General features: G+C 40.9%; 2 protein-coding genes and 1 long non-coding RNA gene across 9 annotated transcripts in view; 2 read left to right on the top strand and 1 right to left on the bottom strand.

Annotated features, from left to right (window-relative positions):
- Window positions 1-5,732, top strand: part of KIAA0232 (KIAA0232 ortholog) — a 72,456-nt gene extending 66,724 nt beyond the window's left edge. For 5 of the 6 annotated variants that reach the window (XM_055796370.1, XM_055796374.1, XM_055796373.1 and 2 more), the window contains 2 exons: window positions 2,018-2,115; window positions 3,083-5,732. In XM_055796370.1, coding sequence (XP_055652345.1) covers window positions 2,018-2,115; window positions 3,083-3,262 — 278 coding nt within the window. In that variant the 3' untranslated portion in view covers window positions 3,263-5,732. Of the gene's footprint in view, window positions 1-2,017 lie in introns of all 6 variants that reach the window. The other variant, XM_055796372.1, reaches the window with a different exon arrangement.
- Window positions 3,966-13,105, bottom strand: LOC129783843 (uncharacterized). Its single transcript, XR_008745869.1, has 2 exons — window positions 10,060-13,105; window positions 3,966-7,451 (listed from the first exon to the last, which is right to left on the bottom strand). It is a non-coding gene; the product is annotated as an uncharacterized LOC129783843 (long non-coding RNA).
- A 125-nt stretch (window positions 13,106-13,230) lies between these two features.
- TBC1D14 (TBC1 domain family member 14) overlaps window positions 13,231-23,225 on the top strand; it is a 70,654-nt gene continuing 60,659 nt past the window's right edge. The window contains exons 1-2 of one of the 2 annotated variants that reach the window (XM_055796376.1): window positions 13,231-13,599; window positions 18,891-19,626. In XM_055796376.1, coding sequence (XP_055652351.1) covers window positions 13,557-13,599; window positions 18,891-19,626 — 779 coding nt within the window. In that variant the 5' untranslated portion in view covers window positions 13,231-13,556. Of the gene's footprint in view, window positions 13,600-15,515; window positions 15,535-18,890; window positions 19,627-23,225 lie in introns of those variants that run through there. The other variant, XM_055796375.1, reaches the window with a different exon arrangement.

Genomic DNA, 23,225 nt, shown 5'->3' with positions numbered 1-23,225 from the left:
TCGAACTACCTTGCTGTTGCACCTGCGTTGGAATGAAATGCTTTTTGTTGCAGACTGGAAGTGCTGCAGGTGAATTGGAACTACTATCTGTATTTAAAAACAACCAGTAAACTTCCACAGTGAGTTCTCTTACCCGAGAGAGAACTGGGATGCTTCAGTTACATTTGTAAGAGATCTCTAACATCCTTTAAGTAGTTTTTAAATGAAAGTGCTTTTAAAATAGTCTTAAAATGTATGCAAATTTACCTAATTCCAGAGCCTGGAATTAAGTAAATAGAATGTTAATGTCTGACTTCGAAAATACTTTATTACATTTTTGAACATGCTTCAACCTGTGTAATACTACATAGCTAATTCTGTAAGAATGTGAAAACATAATTACCTTTTAGGAGTTTGCATAAATAATATGCCAGTTACTCAGTGAATGTGTGCAGTTTCTGTCAAGATGGGAAGACAAGGGATTTGCTTCTTGGCCGTTCCTTTCTCAGTGACAATCTGGGAATTTTTCTATCCCACACACAGATTGAGTCCAGTCTTGGTAGGCAGGCTGCTTGCAAGTGGAAGCAGGTGTGCTTCCAGCATTCTGTTGCCACCTAAGATTTCATAGCATCTGACACCTGGCCCAAGCCCAGGTTTTCACTGGACAAGCAAGAATTAAGACAGCTTGGTTTTGCCTGCGTACCAGTTTACCTTTTCTGGAGAAAAGGCAAGAAGCTAAATAACAACATTCTGCACACCGGATTGACAGGCTATCTGATGCTTTTTGTTGGTAGAGGTGCAGTGCAAAAAACTTTTGATCAGAGACCTGGTTCCTTAATAATCTGGAAGTAAATTGGCCAGTAATTATTAGTGAACTATTTTGGCATGCACCTTGAAGTGCAACCAACTAAACGATGTTCTTGGTGCCTAAATGCCCTTACTTTGGTGTTTAGGACAGTTTGGATTACTTTCAAGAACATCTTAATTTACTTCACTCCCAACTGTAGAAATAGTGTTTGCACAGTTTGAGAATAGATTGATACCTACAGGACTTAGGTTTACCTCCTGGATCGGTCACAGAACCTCCCATATTAGAAAAAACCTCAGTATTTACAAAGTAAAGATATTTAGTGCCCTTTTGTAAAGCTGTGGAGTGTTTTTTCACAGTGACAATTGCAGAGATGTTACTGGTCTAATAGCAAATGCAGTGACTCACGCTCTTGAGTACGTGTTTTAGAGAGTAATCCCTGAAGTTCTGTGAATTGTGTAATCTTTTTGCTGACATCTGCTGGTGAACCTGCATAACTCTGCAAGTGTGTCACCACTTCGTCAGAGGAAGACAGAATACACAGTATAAAATACTGTGAAGTCCAGAACCTGCTTGATGCAGTGGCAGAATTTCTGTGAAGCAGAATAGTTCCAGGATTTCCTCTTCTAGATTTAGTTTAACAAAACCAGAGCTTTATCCTCAGAGCTAATTTATCGTTTCACAAATCTTTAGCTGTATCCAGTTTTATGTATGGGTATTTTTTATATATGGATATTGATGCATGTGTTCCATATATATTTATATGATGCATGCTGTTATATATGGAAGTTTACTCTGGTAAGTAAAAACCACAGCCATTCATGTCAACTTGTTTTTTTGAGCTGCAGTCAGGATCAGGCTGCTGTTGTAGAATATTTTATATGGGTATAGAAATAAGATTTGGAACACTGTACAGTATCCGAAGTACTGAAGCATTTATGATTAAAAAGTAATTCTTGCTCTTTGTACCTTACTATTTTAGATGTTTTCATTAACTAAGTAGCTTCTTTTTTTATTATTTGATTATCCAGGTAAGATTGATGAAACTTCTGTAAGGTATTATGCTTATCTCTTTTAAGGATGTCAGGCTGTAAAATCCTCCACAGGCACAGAGTTTACATGGCCTAGAATGTGAATTTCAAGAATACTTCTCTATGTAAAATAATAGTATTCCTCAATTCTGGTTTTTTGTTTTTTTCCTTTTTCCTCTGAAACACCTTACAAACACAGAGTGTTATACAAATGCCAAGGGAGAGAATGGTGTAGGAGAATTTGCAGATGTAAAGGAAATATCCAATGATGATGAACATCTTTTAGATTTTAATATGGTAAGTTTGTCATTGGTTTGGGGGAGGAGTTTTTTGCTTCTTTTGTAAGGGTGTGCTACTACTTCTTTCCTTTCATCACAGTTTTCAGTCTGGCCTCAAATGAAATTCCTATGAAAACCTTCGAAAGCTTTTCTTTCAAAAGCTTTTCTTTACTTTTTTTTTTTTTTTTTAATCTCCTCTGTGTCTTGAGCATTCTTCTGAAAATTCCTCATAGTGTTGTACTTCAGATGGTTGTACTTCTGGTAGTTAAGCGTACTCAGTTTCCTTTGGGAATGCTTCACTTTTGTTTGTCCTGTGTGTTAAACATGAGACTTCTTTTCCTCAACTTTTAATTTCAGTAAGCATAGAGTGGGCTGATGTGCACCATGAAGGCAGAAAGGACCAGTAATTAAAGGCATAAACACAATGTATGCTGAATTCTGTCCTGCTTACAAGCAAAAAAAAACCCTGATTTTTTTCTGTATGGAAAAAATTGTGTGTACACATGCACTTACTGATTTAAACTTTATAGTGATGATAGCACTTGAACATGCACCATGACATGCTTGCTACAGCTTTATTGATCCAGCTGAAAATATATTGGGTTTGCTTGAAGCTTAGTCAGATTTGTGCTGTGTTTTCTTGATATTTAATACTTACTACCAAATTTAGAGATAACTTGTACAGTAATCTTCTAACGTGAGCTGTGATAGGAACACATTCCAGCTGAGTTCACTTTTGATCCTCTTGCTGTTTTTTACAAGTCCTAAAATCAAGGAATAGGAAAAAATAATAAAAGCCCTGCCTTTTTTCCCTGCTGTTCTGCAGTCCTTTCTACATAGTGGACTAAGTCAGGAAAGAGGAGGACTTGCCCCATAGTTGTGTCATCTCTCTTGAACAGCTGCAAACCTATATAACCTCCCAGCCCAGAAAAAAGCAAGCGTGTTCTGTATTGTTCCCCATCAACACTGTCAGTTTAAATCCTTAGGTTTCTTCTGTTTATGAAGCAAGATGTGCAGATGATATAAATGCTGAGGCAAAACCAAATGGCTTCAGGAAGAAGATCTACTCCAGTGATAGCTCCAGCTCTGAAGACACAGCCTCAGAAGGTGGAAGTGAATGGGCTGATCCGTGTGAGGAGGAGCTTTTTTCTCGAACTCAACTATAAAAACTGCAGCGTAGAACAGATGATTTAAAAGTAACATGAGATGGAAAACTATCCTTCTTGAGGGTCTGTAGCTCTAAAACAACAACTTGAGTTTCTTCTTCAGTTAATGGATTCAGATGTGTATTTATCTTTCTCTTCTTGCTTATTTTATAGATGAGGACACAGCTGTCCTGTTGAAGATTTTTCTTTTTCCCCCCAAAAAACTGTTAAATTCTTGGCTATTTGAACTAGACTAGATTGTGTTGTCAAATCAAGAATGGATGTGCATGTGCTTGTCTTAGTAGTACCACTGCTTTTTTGCATCTTAATTGCAGTTATTTTCATTCGTAACTGTAGCCCTACCACTATTACTATCTTCTTAGCATCGCAGTGTCTACAACTACTTCTGCTATTCAGAGACTTCAGCTTTCTGCACATTAGGCTTTGTTCTTTAAGAACTGGGAGATAAATACTTAACACTGTAATCTATCAGTGCCTTTCTGAATGCAGGAGAAAAGCATGAATGACTTGTCCAGTCTTCATTCAGTAAATCTCATAACTTTGAAGTAGGAACAACAGGGTTGTGCTTTAGAGACTTACAGAAACTGTGTTTTCTATCCTATGATTCCCCCCTCCCGCAAACCAACACTGAAGATACCATGGTTTGTATTTTTGCTAACTGGAGAAGCCAAGGATTTTTTGTAGGTATGGAGGCAATGTGGGCTTTTATTTTCCCTTTTTTTTTTCTTTCTTTTTTTTTTTTTTTTTTTTTTGTCCTTTTTAGCAACTTGCCAATGCAGGGCAGAAGTTTAAAAAGTAACACCAAAAATAATAAACCACTGGGGTGATGTGTGGATTGTTGTGAATTTTGTGGCGAGGAATGAGAACGTTGTCTTGTTGCAGATGATGGCATTCATGTAACCTGCAAAAGCATCCTGTACTGAACTTGAGCCTGAATGACTGAAACTTATCTTAAAATGCTCAGAGTGTTCAATGTTTTAAACGCAAAGGGTCAGTGCTTCACTTGAAAGAAATCCTGTGGCTGCTGCAGTTAGCTGCTGTTGTGGCTGTAATTTAGTAAATCTCGTAGTTCATTTTGTGTTTCTGAGAGAATGTGTGGGGCAAGTTATGTGTGTGGTGGGTGGGGGTAGGGAAGGTGATGACTTACAACATACATGTGTGATTGCAGTAGTGATTGTTGCTTTATGTGACTTGCTTTTAAATTTTATTTTGTTAACTTAGTCAATACATTGTCAAGTTGCATCTGTACAAGACTATCAACTCCTTGTGCTTTTAACACATTATGCAAAATGTATAAGCCAGGAGGAGCAATATTTGCAAAACTAAACATCCTAAGTTTTTACCAACTCAGTTTAAACAACAACAACTAACTAGTCTATACAATAGCAGCATGTCTTTAACATCAGGAAGTGCAGAAAGTCCAATACTGACTTGAAAAGCTTAACCATTAATTTTGACAGGCAATAAACCTCATGAGAACCGTGGCCGTTTGAAATGAGAGCTGAACTGCCTTTGAAATATGTTCTGTGCTAGAAAGGTTTTCTGAGTAACTGGGTTTTGTTGCCTTCACTCAATTGATAATGTAAGAATTGAAATACATGGTTGGAAAACCGTGCCATTCTTTGTGCAACACTTTTGTTGAGATCCTTACTTCAAATTGGCTTGGTTTGTCCTTACCCAGGGACTTTCTTTCGGTCCTCCTCATAGACTATGTTTTAGGGCTTGTATTCATACGGCAAATTTTTGACACTTTACAGTTTCTTTTCTTAATTTATTTGCAGACTTTGGATAGATTTTTGTATATTTTACTTTCTTCTGGAGCTTCCTTGAGAGGTTTTTTAGCACCTGCACTGAGAACTAGTTAACTGTAACATGAAAGTAAAAAAGAACTTTACACACAAATTCTTCAAATCACTACAGTGAAGAATGGAATAGAACTTCATTTGAGAACAAGAAATGACCAAATGGACATATTTCAAACACAAACTTCAGCTCAGTTAATTTTGGCTAGAGCTGCTTCTTTGGTAAGAAAGGGCTCAAAAATAACAAAGGTGTTGCTCATAGTTACATTGTGGCATGTAATAATTCCAGCACCTTTGGGGAAAACGAAATCTTATATTGAGCTTGGGCAATAACAAATTGTCTTTACTTGTTTTCATAGTTTAATGGCTAAAGCTCTAAAGCTTTCAGTAAGAGTTGAAGTGTGGTTTTTAGTTTTTCTGTATGGATAGAAACACACACAACAACAACAACAAAAGCATTAAAGGTTGGCATACGCTGAACCGCACTGTGGTATGAAGCGCATTGCATATCCATAGCACTGAAGTATCAGTTTTCCATTCCTGGGCTGAAATTTGTTTCTACTTTTTGCTTCAAGTGGTTGTATTGTTCTGATTTCACGTACACCAGAGTAACTGATTTTGTTTTCTTGTGGAGTTACTTAACACCGAATAAAAATATAAAAGGACAATTGGATGGCGTGTGTGTTCATTTTCTTTGGCTAACATATATAAAACTTAGGTACAACATGGCAGTCAAGCATTAAACATTCTGGAGAGATAGCAGGAGGTATCTAATTTGGAAGTCCTTTTCAGTGCTACAGTGTTTTAGTCTATTTTTTTTATTTGTTTTCAATACCAGGGAGGAAAGTGAAATACACTGCATGTGTTCTTTAGAAAAAAGGAAGACAAGCAAACAAAATAAGCTTAGGCCCCACTTAATTATTTCTGTAGACTATATCATACTGTCATTCCAAAAATAAATTTGTAATGACAACTTCACGTTTAGAGAACATGAGACCCCTTTAAAAAAAAAATAAATTTAAAACCCAAGCAAACCCAGACCCTCTCTCACATAACAGTTAAAGAACTTTTATCTAGCTGTGGGATCTAACATAGCAGATGTTTATTTCTGCTTTCAATTTGTGTTCAGCCATCAAATGGTTAGTATCTTACTTCTACTTTTAGGAAAACTGCATCTGTGACAAGAAAATACACACTATGAACTCCATGGCCGGACATCCTTTTATAAAAAGGAAAAAAAAAGACTCAATTTTCCACAGCTCACACTCAGCTTGGTGGAGACACGTGCATTATGTTGCTGTAAGTTTACAGCCACAGTGACTTGGGATTCCATGCAGAATGATTCTGACTCCCCTAAATCAGAAGTGCAATGAAAACAGTATGTAAATACACCCTTGGGAAGTAATGGAAAATAGTTGCTCTGTAAGGCCTGTGGCTGAATACTTTTGTTTGTAAGTATCTAGCAGGCTTTAAACTTGGTACTGAAAACTTTCAAAGGCATAAATTATTTTTAATTATTTCTTAAATGTAGCAGCAGGAGTATATTTTCATTGTGTTTACAGATGATGCTTGTTAAGAATTCTGTTTAATCAGCCAGGCCTTTCAGTTATTGTGTCTGAATCGATATTAACTCCACATATCCTAAAGAGTTAGTTTCCAATGTAAACAACGCTGCTATTGTGCAAAAACCACTGCCTAGTCCTAGGCAGCAATTGCATCTGTCAGTGGTGGGGCAGGCTTTAAACGCATGTCAAACGATGACTTCACGGGAGTGCTGTCTGCCGTTCAAAATACATGGACAGGTACTGCAGCTCTGGGAGTCTTCCCAGGATTCCCTGACAGTAACTCATTTTTTTCCTGCCGGGACCAGCATATTTAACTATTATCCCCAATGAATCTTTCATCTACCTTTCACATATGGCATCTTACATAATTTTCTTTTATGACCTGTGAAACTAGTAGCAACAAGACTCCAGGCATTTGGGACAAATGAGACTTAACTGATACATTTTAGCTTTATACAGCAAGATCTCTTTTCCATTGTTCAAGTTGCTCTTAAAATGTATTGTAACATGCAAGTGCTTAGAAATTTTATGAGCTACCTCTGTGTTCCAATGTGATGATAATGGAATTAAAAGGCAGAACAAAGCTGCAGAGCTGGCACTGGGTCAACATGCTGCCAAGAAACAAAACACTGGGTTTCCTGCCCTCCATCACTGTGTATAGCTTCACCTATAAAGAACGCACCAAGGACAGAAACTAGGATGAGAGAGTTCCACATGCGCTGCCTTCTCCAACCTGACAGCCTTCCTGCAGGGCAGCGTGTAGGTCCTGGAAGGACCGTAACTCTCACTGTAATGTATTTGCAACTGCAGAACCCAGTTAATCTGAAAACATAAGAAGGTGCAATAGCAGTAGTAAGTTTCTTATTACCCTCTCGGTACAATGCAGGGCCACTTTTATTAACAGCGGTAACAGCTATATAATGCTGCTACAATTGCTTTTCATATAAAGATTGTAGAAATTTTTAATGAGGAAGGCTTAACTGGCCATCAGTTCTGTGTAGATCGATTTTACTCACTACAAGGAAACAAAAGACACAGTCAGTGTAGCAACTCCTTGTATCACAGAATTGAGCAGTCTCAAATTCTTGAATTTCTTCTAAAATCAATCTAAACAATCAAGCCTGTTAAAGTGTAGATGAGTATGTTTTCATTTTCATTTCAGTGCTTTTCTTGTTTGTAGCCATGGAAATGCCCGAGCAAAGGGCACTACAGTATAGTAGCAGTACTGAAGGCAAATACATAAGCACTACAATAGACTGCCTCAAAAAGGGGTGCCACCTCCACACTGGAGATTTTTAGGAAAAGATGAGACAAATGTGTCAGAAATTATGGTGGGCCTGGCTACATACATCCTGCCTCAAGAAAAATGAGGAACTAAGGGATCTCCAGATTTCTCTGAAGCCTGTTTCCCACACAGGAACAGCTTATATCCAGAAGGGCTATTAAACTGATTCATAGTTCACAGAGAAAACCATTGGGTTGCCTTTGGGATGTTAAAACTTGCACATTTTTTCCTTTATTGATCACAAACTTGTGTTTGAAAAAAGTACAGCTTGTGTGTGTTTTAAGCCCATTGTCCAAAGAGTGACTCACCTCAGTAATCCCTACATGCTACAGTAGGCCACCCTGATCCTTTCTGGATACGGGACAGAAATTGGTAATGAACTTTTCTTTTTTGCATACTTACTTTATTCATGGAATAATGAATATTAAGAACTGTTAGCACCCTTTTTGTTCCCAATAGCCTTTTGGTAGGATTTTTCCCTTTTTCTCTTGACATTTTTTCTTAAGTTTCCTAACTTCTAATTTTTGTATTGGTTTGGCTTTTGTCTTCATTTTGTAATGGGGTTTTAGCCCATAGTCTTTTGACTCTGGAACCCTTATCTATTTGACACCAAAGTCTTCAAACAGTCTCAATTGTCATTCACGCTTCTAAAATATTTTTCCTCTATTTTTCTCATAATTTTATTCAATACAAAAATATTAAATTCTTTGAAGCACTGCAGATCCATAGAGACATAATAACTGGATCTGTTATCTGCCCAAATTGAATGTTACTTAGACTCATTCATCATTATCAGTTCTAGACAACAACTAATTTTTAACGCAGTACTTTTTTTTTCCTAATGAGATCCACTAGGAAGTTACCACTTGCTGAATACAATACCTTTTGTGTTACAGAATGAATCTATTTGCTTTTAGAAATGTAATTTAAATTGTGCTTGACTAAGAGAGTAAATCTGCTATAGCATCCCAACATTTCATTATGCAGCTGGGCATAATAAAAACCTTTTTTCCTTCTCTGGTATGATTTAGTGATGAGTGAAGACCCATAACAGAAGTACGATGGAAATTCTGTTAGCAGTTATTTATGGGCACTTAAGATTCTGCAGTTCTGAGCTATTAATACAAGCAGCAATATTTGTAGTTTGTATAGTCTTACTCCTTCACACCTTATCACTCATTTCATCTTTCCTAAACAGTATGTAGACATAGAAACAATCAAGTCACGTGCATTATGTTTTAATAATATAAATTCAAATGTGCTGGAAAGTCTCACACTTTTGTCCCCGACTTTTCCTGCTCTTCATTTTCTTGCTGGCTCATGGAGGGGAACCTTAAACCATAGAAGTCTGCTCTTACCCAGTGGTAACAGAAGGGTTAACAGTAATGGTACTTACACACTGGCTTCATTTTCCTCATCCTTTATGAGGTTTAAGTTCCTATAGAAGGCGGCAGCCTTTTGGGAGAATGAAATGACATGTTCTCCAGCTGTTGCCGATTCATCCCAAACCTATTAAAATGATTTGGTGCATAGACAGTGCACTGCTAGTCGGAATGCCTGTGCTGGAAATGGACTGCTAGCAAACACAGATGTGCAAAAGACAGACAAATATTAGTTTTGTGAGAACAACATTAATTTGTGATGAAAAGCATAGTATTCTCCATTTGTCAAAAACATCACCATTTGCTTCTGAGGTATTGATATTTTTCATCAAATCATCATCATCATTGCTACAAGTCAGGAGAAACCTGAATTTATTCATTGTTGCCTTCTGTACCATCAAACATGCGTTAGTTACTTTACCATACATACAAATAATTCTGTAAAGCAAGGAGGAAAAACATCAATGTCTCATCTCTGTTCTAATACTTACCTTCAAAGAGAACTTTTCTGCTTCTTAGCATGATGGACAGTAACAGAGATTATGCAGTATTTGCTGCACTTACTTGGTACACTTGCACTTTTGCTTGTGCGAGCTAAAACTACCTTACATTACATGGATGGTTAATGGAGGCAGGAGCTGTTAGTCAGCTAGTATTCAAATATTCAATGATTTAATACCTTTACAACATGCAAATCTTTGGTTAACTAGAGAAAAAAATATGTACTGAAATGTCTTCCAGTTTGTGACAGAGAATTACCGACCTCAAGATGGATAGGGAGCTGCACAGCTGATGCAAATGAAGCTGTTTGGCTGTCTCTGAAAGCTGCTTGCATCATACTTGGCTTCTGATGAATGAATCTAGGTGTTCCCATGTAGTTCTTAAAAACATTTAAATTAAAAGTATCAATTCCAAAATTGCTGAAGCTTCAAAACAGAACTGAAAGGCTAAGCAGAAAATTATTTCCCACATCTACAGGCATAAGCAGCATGAGGGAAGCTTGCGCTTCTGTTCCTTAACTCTAAAGGATCAAATGAAGGACTGTTACTTGGCATACTTTTTTCATATGTAGTATATTTCAGAGAAATCAGTGAGACAGAACACAGCGCAAACTCTTCATGCTTTCTTGCAAAATAACCATGAAATCAGCATATTGAATTCTGCTGGCATGAATATGAGTTTGTATGATGGAGCTTTGGATTGAATGTTTTCAAAAAATTAAAATCTCTAGCAATGATCTATTATTAGACCACATAGATGTTTTTTTCCCAGTAAGTGAACATCAGTTGGCAATTTGAGACTGCTCTATGTAGTGCTTCATTTCTGCACAACAACCACAGGCAAGACACTCTTGAACAACACATCAGGATTTTGTCCCTAGAATTTTTACAAAATTATTTTACAGGTTTACCTGACTGAATCAATGGCAGAGGACTGATGATAACCATGCTGAGTAAGCACCACAACTAACTTCTTATCATGCTTTTCAGGATTTACTTGCAACCCATCTGTTAAAACAGAAAGAGTTTGATTTCTCAGCGTGCCCTTCTGGATGAACATTAGATTTTGCACAGCTGAAAAACAAAGGTGCTAAAGGTCTCCTTTGCACTTAGGCATTTATACTTCCCATACCTGGTAGTAGGTAGTACCTGGTCAGTTTTCTTCTAGTAATTAGGACATTCCATGCTTCCATGAGAATTAATGGTGTGACGCTGTGTTTAGTCACAGCCCTTAAGCTTTTACCAATACAGAGGCCTTATAATACGTAATACTTGCTGACAGAAACCATGTTATCTCGGGTGGAAGTGGCTTTAACAGAACTGATGCTAACCGCTAATGCAAAAGTTCAACTTCTGCTAATAGCTCACAGCCACCAGAAATGCTGTTTAGCCTTTTCCACAAGGTATGTAGCCATTTACATGCAACAGAGGTCAGCTTTTTATATTGCCTATGCTGTAATTTTCTGTTAACGTTTTGAGGCTGACCCTGCTATTTTTTCACCACCTAGCACACTGGGACCCCAGTTGTTCTGTGTTTCTTCAGTGCAAAGAACAGTAAGGATTTTGTTGTGAGTGGGTATCTAAAAACCTACCAGCTGAATAGGAAGAGTCATCTGTGGGTTGAAAATGGAAAAAAATCAACTAAAATAAACCACTTGGAATGGGATCTGAAAGGTATTATGATTGTTAGGCAAAATACTATCCTTAAATAAGTGCTGACTCAAAAAGTGCCAAACTCCTTGTGTGACTTGAAACTTTCAGCTGGACTTTACAGTCTGCTAGTGCTGAAAGATTCCCTGCAGCGGATTTTATAACAGTTTCTTCAGCCTAAATAATATTATGAAGATGGGAGTATCATTATTTCCTTGGGAGACACTCTGCAGACTTACAGATTTCATGATGGTGTATTTCCATGTTGTTATTTACCCTAAGAACCTAACAATTTTGACCCAAGTTTGATGATGCCATGACAATACACTCTTCTGGTTGTGCCAAGAGAAGACTTGATTCCCACTCTCAAAACCAGGAGGTGAATGTTAATACTGAAAAAGGAATTAGTGACAGCATATGCTGCAAAGCAGTACGTCTCCTGTGTATAAACAACTTCTTAGTGCTTCAAAGCTGTTTTGTTCTTATTTACCTTCTTTTAATAGTAACATGCATGCTGTCTTGCAGAGGTAGCAGTGATTTTCAAAGAAAGATATGGAGAAATTAGTGCTAATCTTAATTGGTTTATGTTGATACCCATCTTAGAAATCCAGCAGAGTAGGTGTTGATATTTATCAGTCTCTGATGCAGTCACAGGAAGAAATCTGCAGAGGTGTAACTCTTGTTGATGGTAGGTTTTCAGTGCCTACTTCTCATCTTGATGGAACTGGTGTTAATGGGGTCACGGTGGCAAGTACTTCTGTAAAAGTTTACCTCAGCCTCTCGCAATTTATTCAGGTGTAACTTGCCCATATCAAAACTTGAATAATCATGGCTTTGCTCTTCCTGATATTGAGCCAATTACATTAACAGGAGTTCAGGTATTTCTGCATTTGCTGCAGTGACGCTTGCAGCTTCAGGGCAGACGTAGGTGTGAAGTGATGAGAGGCTGGTACTTGCACCTTCAGTTAAGATGGGGAACAACTTTTATCTTATTACCATTCCAGACACATGATCACTGAGTCTAGGTGCAAAACGTATATGATCTTGGCAGGAAAGGGAAAAAAAAAAAAAAAAAAAGCAGTAACGATTCGAAATACAGGAAAGCGTGAGTACTGCTCCTCTGAGGTCCCGACTGCTCGCAACCCCGTGGTCTCAGCGGGGCGGCAGGGAGAAGGGGTGTGCGCGGGGTTCGCTATGCAAACGCCAGAAGAGAGCACTCTGCGACGGCAGGTGAAAATAAAGAGAATGGAAAGATAAATCAAACACGCTAGAATAGCCATTACCATCCTTGAGCCTCCACTTTGGCATTACGGGTCAGTTGCACAGAGGTAAGGAAACACCTTAACCTGATGCCCCAGACCTTCCGCAGCCCAGACGCAAAACCCCACTGACTTTTGTTTTTTCTCTTCAGAGCAGCCGGGAACACAAGGGGAGCCCCGCCGCTGACGGGCTCCCCGCGGTCTCTCACACTGCCACGGGCAGTAACGCAGCCGCCCGGCAGCCGAACACCGGCTCCCCTCCAGCGGGGGGCACGGAACCGCTCTGAACGGGCGACCCCTGCCAAGCCCGGCCGCTCTTCAGCCCGCTCCGCCCGCCGCGCTCACCCCACCGCTACCACCACCACCGCCGCCGCCGCCTCCTCCACGGCCGTCCCGGCCGCGCCCCGCCGTGCCCCCCACCCGGGGTGCGCTGAGGCGATTCAAAATGGCGGCCGGCGCGCAGCCCCGGCGCCCAGCGGCCGCCCCCCACCGCGCAGGCGTCTCATTCCCCGGCGGGCGGCGCTTCCCAGCGCCGCGCTGGGGTGGGGGAGCGGCGGGAGGCGGCCGTGCCGCGGGGACCGGAGCGTCCCGGTAGGAGCCCGGCGCCTGTCCCGCCGGCGGAGTCCGCCGCCGCGCCCGCAGCCAGGTGTGCGCCGCGCCGTGCCGCCGCGGGGGCGGGCGCCATGGGAGGCCCTGCGCCGCGTGGAGAGGGCGCCCGGCGGGCGGCGGCCGCCCCGCCTCACCTGCGCTGAACCCGCCGCTCGTCCGCCCGCACCGGAGAGCGACATGGACCGCCCGCCGCAGCCGCCCGCCGCCTGCTAGTCCCGCCGCAGCTGCGGGGCGGGTTGGGCATGGCCCAGCATGAGGAGAGCGGCGGAGGGCAGCGCTACCCCGGTGAGGCGTCAAAGCTTCCGCGTACCTCTTCCTCCTCGGGCGGCGGCTCTCAGCCCTGCCGGGCCCGGCCGCGCTCGGGCCGGGGGGGTCGGTGGCACCTGTTGGGTGGGGGCGGGAGCAGCCCCCGCAGCGGGGGTCTGGCCGGGCAGGGGCCCGAGGGGCGGCCGTTCGCCGCGCCCGGCCGGGGCCGCCTGGAAAAGTTGCAGGAGCCCCCGCCGAGTGGGTTAAACACCGCGGGGGAGGGTGAGCGCCGCTTCCTCGAGGCTTTGGGTTGCGTTGGGGTTTTTTTGTTTGGTTTTTTTTTTTTTTTCTCTTGTGTCCAGTTTTTGTTTTGTTTCGGTTTGTTGTGTTTGTTTAAGTGCAGGCTGCCAGCCGGGAGCCCTTGGCGGCGCGGGGTCAGGCTCGCAGCCCCGGGAAGGCAGCAGCTCCAGCCTCTGGCGCTGCCTCGCTTCCCCCTCGACATCCCCAGGCAGTTCCCAAAGACGAAGCAAAACTACAGCCAACAATAGCTGAAGCTCTCCTGACGCTGCTACTGATTTAACGTGGCCACAGATTTTTCTGTAGTGTTGGTGTGGGGAGGAAAAAAAGCCCGGTAAAGTGCTTCTGGAGCCGGGGCTTTAGAAGAACGCTGCGAGTCGCTTATAGCGCCCGCCTGACATAACCAAACCGTGGAAAAGTGGTGGATGGTTTCATTGCTCTCCAGCACTTCGCTCAGAAACCGGGTTTGTAAAGCTCGGACTTGGTGAAGGGTGCCAGCTGAGAGATAAGGCTTCTTTAAAAAAACAAACAAACAAAACAAAACAACCCAAAATCCCAACTTCTATCTCTTCGTTTTGTCAGTGCTTATGTCTGTAGCATTAATCGCTGTATTTCGTGCTTTGCTGAAAGCTAGACTTTCTTAGCCTCAGGAATTTATGCTGTTGGCAGCACTGTGGCTGTTAGAACATGAGCATAAACAACCTGAAACAAGAAACGTTTAATAAAGAAAACCTGGATTTGATGCTCTTGTGCACTGAGGTCACCTGCAGTTACACTTGATAGCAGCAATGTGTTTCTTGGAACATGCAACAAAAATATTCTCAAATGCGTGGAGAATATAAACCCTTAATTTTTAAACAAGATTTTTCCTTTTAAAAGAAAATAAACCAAACAATGGCAACTTTGTAATTGAGGAAATACCTGAGCAGTATATACTGCTGAGCAGTATATGTAATCTGTTCCTTTTGTCGTTCCTGTGAGGCGCGAAGATACAAAGCTTGTTTTGTAGATAGTTTTCTTACCCTTCCTTCTGAACAAGTTTGTTGACTAAATTGCATTGCAAGTCACAGCAAACTTGGAAGAATGTGGCTTGAATTGGCATCATTCTGATCTTTGTTTTACTCTAATGGTTAGGCATTGCTGTTAACTTTCTTTTAATTTTACATTAAAATGGGTTTAAAAGCTATTTTATTCTAGATCTTAGAAATTATAATCAAATATGACTTGTTCCATCTGTGTGCTTGAGTGATCGCAAAGTCAAAACCTGTTTTAAAGCCTCTGGTTGTTGTCAGAACATGCCTTCTCGCATGCCATCAGTGATCTGAACCTGGGGAATGTAAGGACTTCTGGGCAGCTGTACTGACCAAAACTCTAACCATCAGACAGAAGAAGTTACCTGGGAGAGGGTATAAAAGCAGGACTCATGTAGACTGATTAGGACACTTGCAGTTGAAGGACCTCCTGAGTTTCTTTTTGTTTAGGAATCCTCAGTTATTTTTTCTTCCCTGAGCTTACATGTAAACTTCTGGCATCCACAGTGTACTGTGGTAAGGAATTACGCAGTTCAGCTAGCTATCCTTTGCATGAATAGCTAGATCCTGATGTTAGTTTTGAACCTGGCTGCAAAACTGTCTTTGCCTGGTGCCCCTTTCACACTTGTGTTGGAAGAGTTAATGAGTAAATAGTGTGTTCTTGCCCTCTCCTTGCCACTTGTGACCTCTGCTATATTTTCCTAGCTTCTTTTTCCTTATCTCCCTTCTGGGATATTTGCAGTTTCAAGGTCATGGTTCCTGTAACACGTAGGATGTTAAGACTACAAATACCGATTTTATTTAGATTATAGTATGTTTAAGTGAACCATAGGGATGATGAATGTGCATTTGCTGTGACAAAACTGCTTGTTCTTTCTCGATAGTTTATTATACTAATAATACTGTTTACTACTAATGCTATGTTTATTGTGATCATAATGCTACAATAATGCTATGTTACTAAATGATTTATGGAAATAAGTTAGTATTGGAACATGTGACACTTAGAACGTTTGACATCAGTTGTCAAATTTTGCAGTTACTGGTGAGGCAGCTGAAATAAGGAATATAAATATCACTTCACTACATCCTTAAAAACAATCCTACAACAACCTAATATAAAATGAATCAAGAAGTTCTCATTTATGTTTTTGACAGCTGGTTACATCTCAAGTTTTCATTTAAAGCCCTTGCTGGGTATGCTTCAAAGCATCCCACAGTTTCACTGAACTGTGTAAAACCTTTGTAACTTGTTATTGCATAATTTGCTCCAGCAAGCTGGAGCTGTTACGTACTTCTGCAGTTGCTGGTTGCCTATTTAAAGAATCTTCCTGTTAAATTTCTTGCTTAAAAAAAAAAATAAATACTGAGCCAAGTTAAAGTAGCCTCAGTACCCTGCCTGGAACTGTTTTTTCACTTTTCTTTGAAAACTTTTACTTAGAGAATTGTTTGGCCTCCTGAGCTGCTGTGTTTACTGGCCCTTCCAAGGCCACTTGAATGCTTACCATTTGTAAGCCTGGGGGTGAAGAGCCATGCAATTAAAGGAAGGACTGCCTGCTGCTTGGGAAAATCGTTGAGCAGAAGTGAAGGTAGTCACTGGAGGAATTCATTATGGAAACACGCTTGTGCTGTTTACTGAAACATCATCAAAGTTGTTCCTGGCTGATTACCTTTCTGTACTTTGTTTCCTGGACTGCATTTTCTAGATGCATTTGTTAAGTGTGAATTGTGATAAAGCAAACACCTGCACCCTTGCTTATACAGTTCCATAATGTGTGTGTATACTTTAGGGTAATGTTGGGGCTGGGTAGGCTGTTGATTTTAAGAGCAATCATGTGTATGTGTATGAAGGAGTGGGTGAGCATGGGGAAGAGAAAACTGAAAATAAGTGAATCCTGGCAAGGTCTGAGAGATGAGATCTGAGTATATTGAACAGTAATTTAATCTAATGCTCCGTGTTATGTCTTATTTGTACACTTCGACTTCACAGTTGACTGTCCCTTGCAATTTTTAACTAGTGAACAGAGAGGTTCGTAATTATGCAGTTGGTATGTTAGCTATCTCAAGACATCACTTCAGATTGCAGTGCATGTAAACTTTTCAGACCGTGGCAATGTGAAAAAAGAGAAGTTGCTATAGCAACTCTATAAGAAAAGCGTACATCTTCACAAGCTTTTTAGTCAAAACAATACACTGGAAACCTTGCTTATCCAAAAGATTAGGCAGTTGATGCGTTGATTGATTTGCATGGGTAGTACACAGTTGGCTGTTTGTTAGAAAGTTCTGGAAAGGTCCAAAAGATGAAATATCCAGGGTGGTTTTTACTTGACTTTTCCCTATGCTTAGGAGTGGATTAAACTGGAGTGTCAGAGCAGCTCGTGAACAGCATTTGTGTAGTACGCTAAAGAGTTGGGATACCATATGAAGTATGTTTGGATTCATGAACTTTTCACGTGACTGAAAGCTTGTGGAAGAAATTGTTACGGTTTGGACCAGTGGAATATGTTTGAAATGTGTTTTCTGTCACTTACTGCCTGCCAGTATTGTAATGCCAAAGTGTATGGATGGGCTCAAATCTAAGAGCAGACAGTGTGTTGAACGCTGGTGTTTGGCAGGGCTTAGGCGCCATTAGTCAGTGGTTTGGAACTGCTGGGAGGAACCACTTTTCCCAAATGAGATATTTGAGTTTTGTTTTGGGGGTGGTGTGGTTGTTTGTTTTTTTTTTAAGTAGAATGTGGGGAGGACCTCCTAAAGGACAACTGGCACCTTTAACTTGAGACAGAATAGGAGACCAGAAGCAGGAGACCAGGCTTCAGGAGCTGGAGGAAAAATCTGTCTAGAAAGCAAGCTGTCTGCAAGATGGAAGGAGTATTCACTCCTTAACACTTAGCCCAGAGTGTTTCAGAGTGAAGAAACCAAAGCAATCTGTCCATATTTGTTCTGCCAACTGCTGCGGAGTAATTCCGTTGCAAACTTCAGCAGAGCTGTAGGTAATTTAACTATTCATGTAGAAAGAGAAGATCTATGTAATGTCACGGTAATAATCATGTAGTGTTTTAAAGGGTCTGTAGCAGTTCTGGGAGTCAAGGCGGCAGTTCTGATGGTGTTCCAAGTATATGAAAGGCTGCAGTTGCCCATGAGGAGAGTGCATCTACCCTGCAGCTCAACTTGACTGCCCTCTGTTTGAGGGTTACTCAGATGTAGGCTGGAAGTGGTGTACTGACTGAATTTTAATTAACGTGCCGGCAACTCCTGGGGAGACAGTGTGAGTGTACGTTGCAAATACGAAGACCAGTGATCCCCCCCCCCCCCCCCGAGTGCAGTAAATACAATGTATTTGCAAGTGTCAGTTTTACTTGTAGGTGCAGTGACAAAGTGCATCAGGTATTGTCAAAACGTTGTCTACGTGGATAACACTACAGCTATTCAGATTTTGCATCTCTTACTTAATGCAAACCTGATATATTGCATGTTTTATTTTAGTGACAATTTATTGTCAGTTTTACAGGTTTCAGAAGAATGCTAAGAAATTCTCTTTAAGTGAACATTTCAGAAGTTTGGTCTAAGTGTATGGAAACAAATTTTGTAGACTCCCAACATCAGTAAATAAGCATTTATGACTGTATAAAAATAATTTTCAAATATTTGTCTCAATATTGACATGGAATGTTAAAGTACTGCGGTTTTTATAGTATGTAATTTCACTCTCAATAGATGTATGCAAAGCAAACACTGGCGCACAAACTGCTTATGAAAAGCTTTTCATGCTTGACACTTTCTAGGAGCCTAGTTTAAGTTGCCATTGTCCTGCTTGATCAAGCAGGGGGAAGGGATAGCAAACATGTGCAAGAGAAGATTAATAACTTATAAGCCTAAATTATGACAGAACTGAGTGTATTTATAAAAAAACAACAACCAAAACAACAACAAAACGAACTGCCAAGAACAAACCACAACCTTCCTGCAAACTCATAATCTTGTCTTTTCTTTCTTTTTCACCAGTTACCAGTTGGGTCAAGACAACTGATGTAAATTTATCCAACTCCTTAAATAGTTTGAGCTTCATGAGAATTCTGGATGCAAGAGTGGGCAGCGGTATCCAGGGCCTTCAAAACTTGAACTCCGGGACCCTGGGATCTCTCTCACTGCCTGAGTATGGGCCTGGCCCACTGTCCAGTGCTGTCAAAGATTGTCATAGCCTTAAATCAGTGGATTCTGGTATTCCAACTCTAGAAATAGGAAATCCAGAGCCTGTTCACTGCAGTGTGTTAACTGTGAAGAGAAAGCAGTCAGAACCTGAAATTGTGCCTGACAGGGCTTTTCAGAGTGCGTGCACGCTGCCGTCTTATGTGCCTCCCCATCCTCTGACTGCTGAGCATGACCATGCTGTGCGAAAATCCTCTACTTTCCCAAGAACTGGGTATGACACTGTCAAACTTTATAGTCCAACTTCAAAAACTCTGAACCGAAGCGATGATATCTCTGTCTGTAGTGTTTCTAGTCTTAGCACAGAACTGTCAACAACTTTATCGGTTAGCAATGAAGACATTTTGGACTTTGTGGTCACAAGCAGTTCAAGTGCAATTGTGAATCTTGAGACTGATGAGGTCCACTTCTCGGATGTTACCCTGAATTCCACTAAAGAGACCAATGATCAGAGCCAGCAGGAGTGTTGTCACGAGCCAGATGTGGACAGTAAAAGAAAAATACTGGGACCTTTTACAAACTTCTTTGCCAGGTAATGTTTCTGTAAAATATATTTGTATTTTAACAGTGAGATTAAGTAAGATCAAAGGAGTAAGGTCTTGTGTGATATCTTACTTAGAAAGACGTAATGGCTTGCTATTTTATTTTAAATTGGTATAAACATTTTTTTTTTTTTTGTGTCCTGAGTAAGTGGACAAATATTGCTAGGGACTAAGGCTCTGAATCCTCCTTTGTATTATCTTTATGATATATGGAAACATCTTAAATCTTCTGAAAAGATTCTTTCTGCGTTACAGTAAAAGGAATTCTGAATGAGGAGGTTTTTTTCTTCTTAGCAAGTGTTTTCTTTCTGGCTTCTCTCGTGATGCCTCGTGATTTTGGCCAAGGTCCTTAATCTCATGTCACATAAATAGGTAAATAGGGGTAGGATCCAAACCTGTATTGAAGAGCTTTGACATCTAAGGATTCTTAAATGGTCTGGTAGTGAATGGAGTATTTTATTGATCAGTGTAAGTGTATGAAGCTTAAAATACAAATACTTGCAAACGCTTGCATGACTACTATGATTTTTCCAAATTTCAGTTTTGTTAATACCTTTTTTCTTTCATTTTTATACGGAATGAGAATGTCTGACACTCTGTCACTCAGTTGTTCAAATGAAAGCATTGGCCACTCAAAGCAGTTACATGACCTATTCTAAATGTGGCCCTTACAGGAATGATAAGGCGTTCTAAATGCAGGTACCTGGTGAAAGTGTTGAATGAGGAAAAAGACTGGTCTGCATTTGGGGTTTGGATCGTTGGTGTGGTTTTGGTTTTAATTTATATAAGTTCTTCTTAATATCTCTTGTTTTTAGGATATAATGTCAGAAGTATGGTATGTTTTAGAGAAACATTTTTTCTAGAAATAAACTTCAGGCATCAAGCAGAGTAGGCTGTACTTAACCTGTTTTGAACATGTGATTGCTTCGGCTAATCTCTTTTTCCTCATGTAATTTTTTTTTATTGTGTGAGATGAATAGGTTGATAAAATACTTAAGAGGAAGGGCAAGCATCGTTCTGTGAAAGGCTGCCTTATTTGCAAAGCTTAAGAGACGTGGTTTCTTTAGAACTGCTAAACTGGCTGAAGCCTTCATTGATTTTTATCGTTCGGTAGGCTGGAGTACTGTGCAGCAGAGCTCCAGTCATCACTCGTGTTTGAGGTGCTGAAGCTTTTGTGGACCTCTGTTTGTTGCCATGGAACCAGACTTAATTTGAAGCAGGAGGCTTCTCAGCACTTCAAAGCGTGAACTTTTGTTACCCATTCTGATAGCACAACTGCTAACTCAAACAAATGCTGTCCTTCAGCCTGCAGGGAGCACAGTGGAACAGGCATATTTAGACCCTGCTCAAAGTAGGATGCTAAAGTGCTTCTCAACTTTTCTCATGCAACAAAATAAAGCCATCTGTCCAAACTCTGTTGCGTAGTCCCCAGTTGTTTTGCCAGTATTACAGAAACTATGGTACTCGGTAGACTGAGCTTTTTAACCTGAATCTTTTCAGGTACATTGAATTCCAGAGAACAAAGGTTTTCCTTAACACCTTTTGAAAGGGGAACAGGTAATCTTGGTCACCCACAGAGTGATGTCATTGTGAGAATATGAGGATTGGGTTCAAACTGGGTGATTGGCTTTGAAGTTCTGGGTGCTGTCTGTAACCTGACCTTTAATATCCTTCCCTTTAACATCCATTTTCTGCTCCATTTCGAAAACAAGAGTTGCTCACTTTTTGTCTGTACTTGCACACCACACAGCCATATTTTATGCATCGGTTCTCTTATGTCATGTGACCTGGCGGTGAGTTTCACAGGTATAGTACAAGCAGGGAGCTTCTGAAGGTCCTTCTGTGCCACAGGGAATGCTATCTATATTTATGCTGTCAACATTGCTATGGATCAAAACATGTTGGTTTTGTTGATATTTGCACTCCGCTGTCCATGGGGTTGTAATTGCTTCCTCTAATGATCCCACACAGTCCCTGTTCCCTGGAGTTCCTGTGGGCTCCTTTGATTCCTAGGGTTTAAACAAATACTTCAGTAAATGAACCTGGGCCCTGCAATGTGTTTTGTTTGAAAGTAACTGACTTCTAGGGGCCTTCCTACCTAGCTGACCCTGCGCTGTGTGCCAGGGTTTGTGTACAGTGTTAGACAAGGAGGAAGCATTCAGAATAGTATCTTTGAAGACCAGCTTGCTGAGAAGGGAGTTTCTTAAAGTAGTTTGTAAAAGTGCTGTGGTGGTAGGCATAAACAAAGTCCCAGAGAGAGGAGCATGTTAGCACTTTGCTCTGTGCTGAATGGAGCTTCACTTGAGATACACACTCTTGCAGGTTGTGTCAGCCTTCCTTTTGAAAACCAAGGATGAGTTACAGCAGGAGAAACCCAAATGGCTTTGGCTTTTGCCAGTGGCTGGCATGTGTGTATACAGAGTGGAAGAACAAGCACCTGGGTGGTTTGAACACAGCCTTTCTACCATCCAGCAGCCTGATAGTCATGGGTTACGGCTGCAGTGCTGGGGCTCTCAGCGTTAACCTGCAGGTTTAGCTCTGTGGGGGGATTCTGAGTAATGGGATACTGGTTTGAACCACTGAGAGCGAAGATGAATCAGCTTAGCTTTTGCTCAGGTTGTTAGGTAAAAGGGGAAACATTGCTTCTTGAAATGGCAGCTGTGCTTGTATTGAACCCTGCCATCTGAGAATGTGTTAGTTTCCCTGAACTTGTCAAGATCCAAGTATGTTTGCTCTGGATATGTCAGTTAAGATTTGCAGCTGCCTGTAGAGGTAATACTGACAAAAATCGGGTGCTTCCAGTGCCTGGTCACATGTGCTGCTTATGTATCAATTAAGATCAAAAAAAGATCTTTTATAGTACCAAGAAAATGCTTAGAGAAGCAGCTGCTTGGGAATATAACATTATTTCTTAGCGCTCTTTATTTTTCCTGGCGAAACAGTATGCATATGTGCATGTGCACTATGCATGATGCTGTGTGTTCTGTATCACTTGTGGAATTGTCTGTGGAGTGTTAGGAAGTGCTGGTGTTGGCTTGGGGCTGCAGTTGAAAACTGAGTTGTGGAAGAGACTGAAGAAAGGAGAACCCAGCTGGCTCGTTGCCTGTCAATCTCTGCACCTTCAAGGACACTTGGGAATGGAGCGTAGCTGCCCTACCTTCTTGAGCACTATGGTGAAGGAAGTTTCCTGGACTGCTTCTCTGGCTCAGTTGCTGTCTCTTTAGCAGATTAAGACTCTGAAAGGTCTGGTTGTTCCCTCGGGCTGTTACGTGCCTCTTCAGGTGTGGCAGGAAGATCCAAAGTGAGGAAAAGAGGCAGTTTTCTGCTTGTTCATGCATAGCTTTCCTCTTGAAATTAAGGCATCATGGGTACAGTGCTGGTGGGGTACTGTTGCTGTCATGAGTTAGCAAATGAAAGTGGATTATTGCTCCTGAAAACAGCTGTAACACTGACTGCTGACAAAGAAACCTGACACATTGGTTGTTTCCAAATGTCACATGTACTCATATCAGCTCTAAAAAGCTGAAGGTCTTTCACATAAAGCATGAGTTCGAATTAATTTCCTTCGTTTGAATATATGCAGGAACTT

The sequence above is a fragment of the Falco peregrinus genome, chromosome 2, assembly GCF_023634155.1.
Source record: "Falco peregrinus isolate bFalPer1 chromosome 2, bFalPer1.pri, whole genome shotgun sequence".
Taxonomy (NCBI): Eukaryota; Metazoa; Chordata; class Aves; order Falconiformes; family Falconidae; genus Falco; species Falco peregrinus.
Note: the sequence above shows the minus strand (reverse complement) of the source record. Positions and strands in the feature narration are given on the sequence as shown.